Raw genomic sequence first — 7,529 nt, 5'->3', positions numbered from 1 at the left:
GTAATTCAAAAATTATATACAACAGAAAGATTATAGATTCTTAATAATATTTTTAACAATTTATTGTTCTGTTATATTATTTTAACAAAAAAATTTAAAAATAAAAAAGTTTTTACAAATCATTTTATTAATTTATATATATATATATATATATATATATATATATATATATATATATATAATGTAGGATGGGTTGGAGGAATAAAGAAGTATAATATTATGCATATATAATTTCATTTTTTATAAATTTTTATTACTTTTATATATGTATATGTATATAAACTATAATGATATTTTTTTTAATATATATAATGTATGAATAAATTTCATATTTATTTCATACTTTTTAAAAGTGGGAAAAAGTAGTTGACAAAAAATAAAGTGGAAAAACGTCAAGTATAAAAGTTGACACATTTAAAACCCAAATAAAAATATTTAAAAATAAGAAAACTTTTCAATTTATTAATTATTTTCTTATTAATCTAAAACAAAATAAGAAAGTCTCGTATCATTCTCATTTTAAAAATTAAAAAAAATCAAATCTGATTAAAATCAAAAAATTTAAAACTAAATAATTAATATTGTAATTTAAGATTACTACTCACCTTTTACTTATCTTTATTATTTAAAGAAATAAAAAATTAGGTTCATAAATTAATGAATATATATGTGAGATGTAACAACCCACCTGACCGTTACACTGCAGAACAACACCACACAGATGTAGAATATGCATATAAAGGAATATATACATATTCAGCTTGAGGCTCAACAAGTCAAAGTATATGTAATACTAACAAAATGTTACACCAAAGTAGCCTACACAAAATCAGCTCCAGCCCTCCTCTGTGGCACTGCTACTACTCTCCAGACTATCCCTACTCTACTCCCATGCACAGTATGATCATCGTAGTTCAACCCACATGGAAACATGTAAGGGTAAGCTAGTGAAAATAATCAACATATATATATATATATAAGCAGCCTTCAACTTAACAGCACCATTATTCATTCTCAACAGGTTCAACATATAACACATAACAACTCACAACTCAATCACAGCTCCACAACACAACAACACATATACAACTCATATCGACATCAATTAAACACATCAACAGCTTATGCATCGTCACACATTTCAACTCTGAGATCTCCTACAACATGGGTGAGCAGTTTAAGTGGCTAAGTTCCCGACTTCGTACTTTACTCGAATTGGCCGCTTGTAATTGGTATAGCTCGACCTGGCCCCTATACCGTGGTCGCTTTGTACACGTGTCCCTCGACCTTGCCCACACACGGGACCAACTAAGTCCTAAAGGAGAACATCACAACGTCCACTCCAAGGGACAACTTCCCAAGGAGAGTTTTCAACAAATTGGGCTCTCTAAACATCATAGTTATCTCAATCCACACAATAGGATGAGCAACTTCGAATACATCTCCCCTAGTCCTAGTGATCAACAACTCATCATCATAGCTTAATCAACTTACAACTCAATATCACAGCTCAATTCAACAACTTAAATAACATGATCAATTCAACAGCTTAACAACTTCTCAAGAATGTTTAACAACATGTTTTTGCAACAAAGCAACTTATCCAAATGATATATACAGTATTTCTTTACAAATACACAACTACATCTGCTCATCATATCACAATATTCAACATTTTTCAACAATTTATCATATATAACAACATGAATAATTTAAACACCCAAAACAACTATCAACTTATCCAAATCACTCATTGTGAAATGACAACCTTCACATAAAACAACGTATCAGGAGTTATACTACTTATATCGTACCCTTACTTATCCCATATGAAAGATAAGAAGATTTCCTACAACTCTTATGAAGACAAAAAGTCCTAATTTCATCATCTACTTTGTCAAAACTTACAAAAACCACAACAGCTATAACTAATACTGACAATTTGACCCTTGTTCACTAAAACAACAATATCTGGAGTTCTAGTACTCCTTTTTGGGTGATTCTGGTGACATTGGAAAGCTAACATCCAAGACTACAACTTTTATGAAGACCCTAAGACCAAATTCGGTCATCTAGCCCCACCGCTGCAGCGCTCAATCCAATGCTTTAGCTGCAACCCTCTGCCAGTTCATTTCCTTTCCACGGCCATGACTATGAATCCATGGCCATGGCTGCAAGTTTCTGCCACTCCAATTTTTTTCCAGAGATATGGCTGCAAAATCACAGCCATGACTGCAAGTCTCTGTCATCATGTTTTTTCCTCCCACGGCTATGGCTATGAATCCACGGCTATAGCTGTGGGTTCCTGCAAGTGCATTTTTTTACTCCACGACTATAGCTGTGCGTTTCTGAACTTATAAAACTCCATGAATTTCACCTTCGTTTTCACTCAATCCTCCATGAACTTGCAATCCCAGGAGACCCAAACCATGCAACAACTCAAATGCACCACTACCAACCACATGCAACCCAAAAATATCAAGAATCACAACATGCATGCACCAAGATTCAAAAGATCATCAAGAACAATCACATGGTTTCAGCTTTACCACATGCAACCAACCTAGCTCAATTAATCAACCCCCAAATCACATCCTAGATGAAGATCCAACTACATGCAAGCCAAAATGTATGACAAACTCAAGTTTTAGCTTCCCTTACCTCGGAGAAGAAGAATCCGAACTTCAGGGAAGAAGAAGACAAGCTTTCACACGACTCCGGGTTCTTTCCCAAAATTGAAGCTCTCTAGCACCAAAACCCAGTTTCTCCTCGGAGAATAGGAAAGAGAGGAGAAAAGGATTTAGCCCAGCCAAGAAGATGAAATGAAAAGTAGAGAAAGAACGGAGTCGGGGCTTACATGAGAGGCACACAAAATCACCATACACCTATTAATAATTTAAAAAAAAAAAGTTAAAATATAAATTGAGGTGCTAAAATTAAAGCGCTATATATATATATATATATATATATATATATATATATATATATATCTGAAAATCATGATATAAGTTTAAAAAAAACATCATTTATTTGAATTCTTTAACAGTCAAAAACAAGAAAAACAGCTGGATTGAACTGATTTTTTTTTTCTCAACAAGTTAAGACATTTGGTTATTCATTTTCAACAGTTAAATCAATGATTTTATTTAACATGGGTTTAACCGGACAGAACTGGTATCCAAACACTTATTCAATTAAGCTGATTCAAGGGTAGTCAACTGATAATTTGTTGAATACATAGATATAGAGATGCGCCACATCAGAATTTCTATACATGGCTGATCAAAGAATAAACAGTGATGTACTCCCAAGTGTTCAAAACATGAGACAAAATGCATCATAACAGCCAAATGTGTTCAAGGGTAATTGACAGAAATTAATTTTTATTACTCATACCCTAATCAAAATAATTTTACATGACATGGGTTCATGTTAAAACTAAACACCTGAAAATATTCTCATCTTAATTATTATAAATTACAGGGTATAAAATCATGACTGAGAAATCCAAGGGCTTAATTTTTGTGTTCAACAATGTAAATATAGAAATCTCAAGTTTTTTTTTTTTTGTTTTTACTTAAAAGAGTTTTGTTCTGTTCTTATCTTTTCCCTGTGCTTGATTATCTGCAAAACTTTTTTCTGGGGGTTAGTTTACAACTTCACATTGGTATGCGTTTATATCTATATATCTATTTGCAGTCCATTGATTGTTTTATGAACACATAATTAACCCTCTGATTTGGCATTTTCTTTTCAGAATCTCATTGGATTTGGGCTCAAACTAAGTGACACCAAAACCGTGGCTCACCTTATCCAGACCTATGCACGAACCAAAGAATTAAACAAAGGAAAACAGTTGCATGCTAGGCTGATCCGAGGAGGGTGCTTGCCATGCACCTTTCTGAACAATCACTTCCTCAATTTGTATTCCAAATGTGGGAAGCTTGATTACACCACCAAACTGTTTGACAGAATGTCACATAGAAACATGGTTTCTTGGACAGCCATGATTACTGGGTTTGCTCATAATTTGAGGTTTCAAGAGGCTTTGTGTTCATTTTGTCAAATGAGGACCGAAGGAGAAATAGCCACACAATTTGCACTTTCAAGTGTGCTTCAAGCTTGTGCCTCACTTGGAGCAATTCAGTTTGGTACGCAGGTGCATTGTCTTGTTGTCAAATGTGGGTTTAGCTGTGAACTTTTTGTGGGTAGTAATTTGACGGATATGTATTCAAAGTGTGGGGAGGTGCCTGATGCTTGTAAACTTTTTGAGGAAATGCCTTGTAAGGATGAGGTGTTGTGGACATCGATGATTGATGGCTATGTGAAAAATGGACATTTTAAGAAAGCTTTAACAACTTATAAGAAAATGGTCACTGATGATGTTTTTATTGATCAGCATGTACTTTGTAGTACTTTGAGTGCTTGCAGTGCACTTAAAGCTTTTAGTTTTGGGAAGTCCCTTCATTCAACCATTGTGAAGTTTGGATTTGAATGCGAGACTTTCATAGGAAATGCCTTGACTGATATGTATTCGAAGTCTGGAGATATGGTAAGTGCTTCAAATGTCTTCCAAATCAATCCTGGTTGTAGAAATATAGTGTCTTTGACTGCAATTATTGATGGTTATGTTGAGATGGATCAAATTGAGAAGGCTTTAAGCACTTTTGTTGACTTGCGGAGGAGGGGAATTGAACCCAATGAATTCACATTCACTAGCTTGATCAAGGCTTGTGCTAACCAAGCAAAGCTGGAACATGGGAGCCAGCTCCATGGCCAAGTTGTCAAATTCAACTTTGACAAAGACCCCTTTGTTTCTTCAACACTAGTTGATATGTATGGAAAGTGTGGGTTGTTTAACAACTCAATCCAATTGTTTGATGAGATTGAAAATCCTAATGATATAGCATGGAATACATTGGTGGGAGTTTTTGCACAGCATGGTTTAGGAAGAAAAGCCGTTCAAACTTTTAATGGGATGATCCACAGGGGTTTGAAACCGAATGCAGTAACATTTGTTAACCTTTTGAAAGGATGTAGTCATTCAGGAATGGTTGAGGACGGGTTAAACTACTTTTATACCATGGAGAAGATTTATGGTGTAGTGCCTAAAGAAGAACATTACAGTTGTGTTATTGATTTGCTTGGTAGAGCTGGAAAGTTTAAAGAAGCTGAAGATTTTATAAATAACATGCCTTTTGAACCAAATGCTTTTGGCTGGTGTTCTTTTCTTGGGGCTTGTAAAATCCATGGGGACAAAGAAAGGGCCAAAATTGCAGCAAACAAATTGATGAGGCTTGAACCTGAAAATAGTGGGGCTCATGTTTTGCTTTCAAATATTTATGCAAAAGAAAAACAATGGGAAGATGTTAGGAGTTTGAGGAAGATGATAAAAGATGGCAACATAAATAAATTGCCAGGTTATAGTTGGGTTGACATTAGAAATAAAACCCATGTGTTTGGGGTTGAAGACTGGTCTCATCCTCAAAAGAAAGAAATTTATGAAAAGCTTGATAGTCTTCTTGATCAAATAAAAAGTATTGGGTATGTTCCTCAAACAGAATCAGTTCTGATTGACATGGATGACAATTTGAAGGAGAAGCTTCTTCATTATCACAGTGAGAGGATTGCCGTGGCGTATTCATTACTAACCTGTCCAACTGGAATGCCAATCATTGTCAAGAAAAACTTAAGAGTTTGCTTTGATTGTCATTCAGCATTAAAATATATTTCTAAGGTTACTGATAGAAACATTATTGTCAGAGATATCAGCAGGTTTCATCATTTCTCCAATGGTTCATGTTCCTGTGGAGATTACTGGTAATGTTTGAAAGCCTGAAAGTTTTGAAAGATATGATGCTTCATGATAGAAAACTATTTTAAAGGAACTTTCCTAAAACATTTATTGTCACAAATGTTTGCCTCACCATGTAAAACAAAACAAGTGGCATGTCCATGGTATACTAACTTTATATTAACAGGGGTGAGTATTCAAGTTTTCATGGTATCCATGTCATGTGAATTTATCAAGGATAAGATTTGTTGAAATGCATTTCTCCTTGGATGCCTAACTGCACTTGGCTTGTCGCCTTATTATGTCTCACATGGGAATCAATAAGGCACTAAACAGATAATGACCCAAGAAAAGAGAGTGAATCAGACCAAGAATGTTGGATTGGCTTCAGGTTCAAAGGTTACTAAAGTGTTGATGTTTCAGCTAATCAGTAGCAGGGAAAAGAGGGTTGATTTGGAACAAGAGAGCCTTTTACAGAAACATATAGTGTTAAGTGTTATAAAAGTGCTAAGCAAGGTGAGATTTTAGGGCAATGATGGAGTTTCAGTGACTTTGAAGTATATTTTCCCATTGTTGGGTTTATGTTTCATTTCTAGTCACATAGCACAGCCTATTCTGTTATGGCACAACTCAACCAAAAGCTGCATTCATATTGCTCCTCCATTCACACACTGTTCCTGATCCAATTAAATCACCCTCTTTTCAATTACACTGTTCCTGATTCAATTAAATCACCCTCTTTTCCATCACCTGTTGTTTCTCTTCTGAGCCAGCCCTTCACAGAGTGACAGTGAGTTAATATTATTTTACTTCTTGAGCTAAAATATTATAACATGATGAGTCAAAATCATATTAAGTGATCTGTTTCAAGCGACTGGAAGAAAGAGTGCCAATGATTTAATGATTTTATCATGTGATTCTCCTAATATGACAAATACGTGGATTCTTTAAGAGCTTATGGCAATGTTATTGCTAATTTAATCATTGTTTTCATAGCATTTTTTCTGGTACTTAGCCCTCTGTTATGATGTCGTTTTTCATTCTAAAATATATTAATTTTTGGACTTTGGGCCTTGGGACATGGATTTGGACTTAATTTCCTACTATATATGATCAAGATGCCTTAACCTATGAGGTTTTGGATTCGTAGCAACCCTTCCCCTTGAGATAATTTGTTGGAAAGATTCCTCAGGTATTAAGACTTAATTTAGTTCTCTTGTTCTATTAGCTGTTGCAAAAAATTTTCATCCTTATATGAAGCAATAGTGTCTCAGGTTATGTTAATTTAAATATTGTGGACTGTATTTTATTCATTTTCATGTTTTTGCTTCTATCTTGTTACAGGTAGTAAGAAGGAAAAACTCTCTTTGCAATTGTTAAAGTTCTAGGGTTTAGAAATGAATGCATGTATCAGAGAATAAATCCGTTGGAGAAAATGTTTATTTAATTGTTGCATTGTAAATTTTGTTCTCTTGTCATGTTGGAAGAGTAAACGTACTAGACAAGATTAAGTTACAATTGAACACACTAGGGAAAAAAAAAAGGTAGGATAACACCTATGGTAATAAAGATGGCAGAAACTCATCCTAAGTGATTTGCACGTGAGAAGAAAATTATTAGTGATAGAAAAAGTTAACTTCTAACCACTTCTAACAAAGAAAACTAACTTTTCCTATCTCTAATGAAAATTGTAGAAACTGCAATAAGAAGGGATTCAGATTTTCTAACTTTGAAA

General features: G+C 34.2%; 1 protein-coding gene across 2 annotated transcripts; it reads left to right on the top strand.

The window, feature by feature from the left end:
- The first annotated feature begins 3,167 nt into the window (after positions 1–3,167).
- On the top strand, positions 3,168–6,778 carry LOC109816052 (putative pentatricopeptide repeat-containing protein At5g52630). 2 transcript variants are annotated; one of them, XM_020380916.3, is made up of 2 exons: positions 3,168–3,362; positions 3,758–6,778. In XM_020380916.3, exons 1-2 carry the CDS (start codon positions 3,333–3,335, stop codon positions 5,822–5,824), a joined length of 2,097 nt encoding a protein of 698 aa, XP_020236505.1. In that variant the 5' UTR covers positions 3,168–3,332; the 3' UTR covers positions 5,825–6,778. The 2 variants fall into 2 exon arrangements, with proteins under 2 accessions (XP_020236505.1, XP_029130749.1); XM_029274916.2 differs by lacking the exon at positions 3,168–3,362 and adding an exon at positions 3,374–3,667.
- The last annotated feature ends 751 nt before the right edge of the window (positions 6,779–7,529 follow it).

The sequence above is a fragment of the Cajanus cajan genome, chromosome 3 (genome assembly GCF_000230855.2).
Source record: "Cajanus cajan strain Asha chromosome 3, NIPB_CcT2T_4, whole genome shotgun sequence".
Taxonomy (NCBI): domain Eukaryota; kingdom Viridiplantae; phylum Streptophyta; class Magnoliopsida; order Fabales; family Fabaceae; genus Cajanus; species Cajanus cajan.
This window is presented reverse-complemented; position numbering and strand designations above follow the sequence as displayed.

Excerpts from the sequence above, each read along its gene's own strand:
- LOC109816052 (XM_020380916.3), top strand. The coding sequence starts at position 3,333 with ATGCATCATAACAGCCAAATGTGTTCAAGG. Across the intron at positions 3,363-3,757 it reads ACAGCCAAATGTGTTCAAGG|AATCTCATTGGATTTGGGCT; the intron begins GTAATTGACAGA and ends TTTTCTTTTCAG.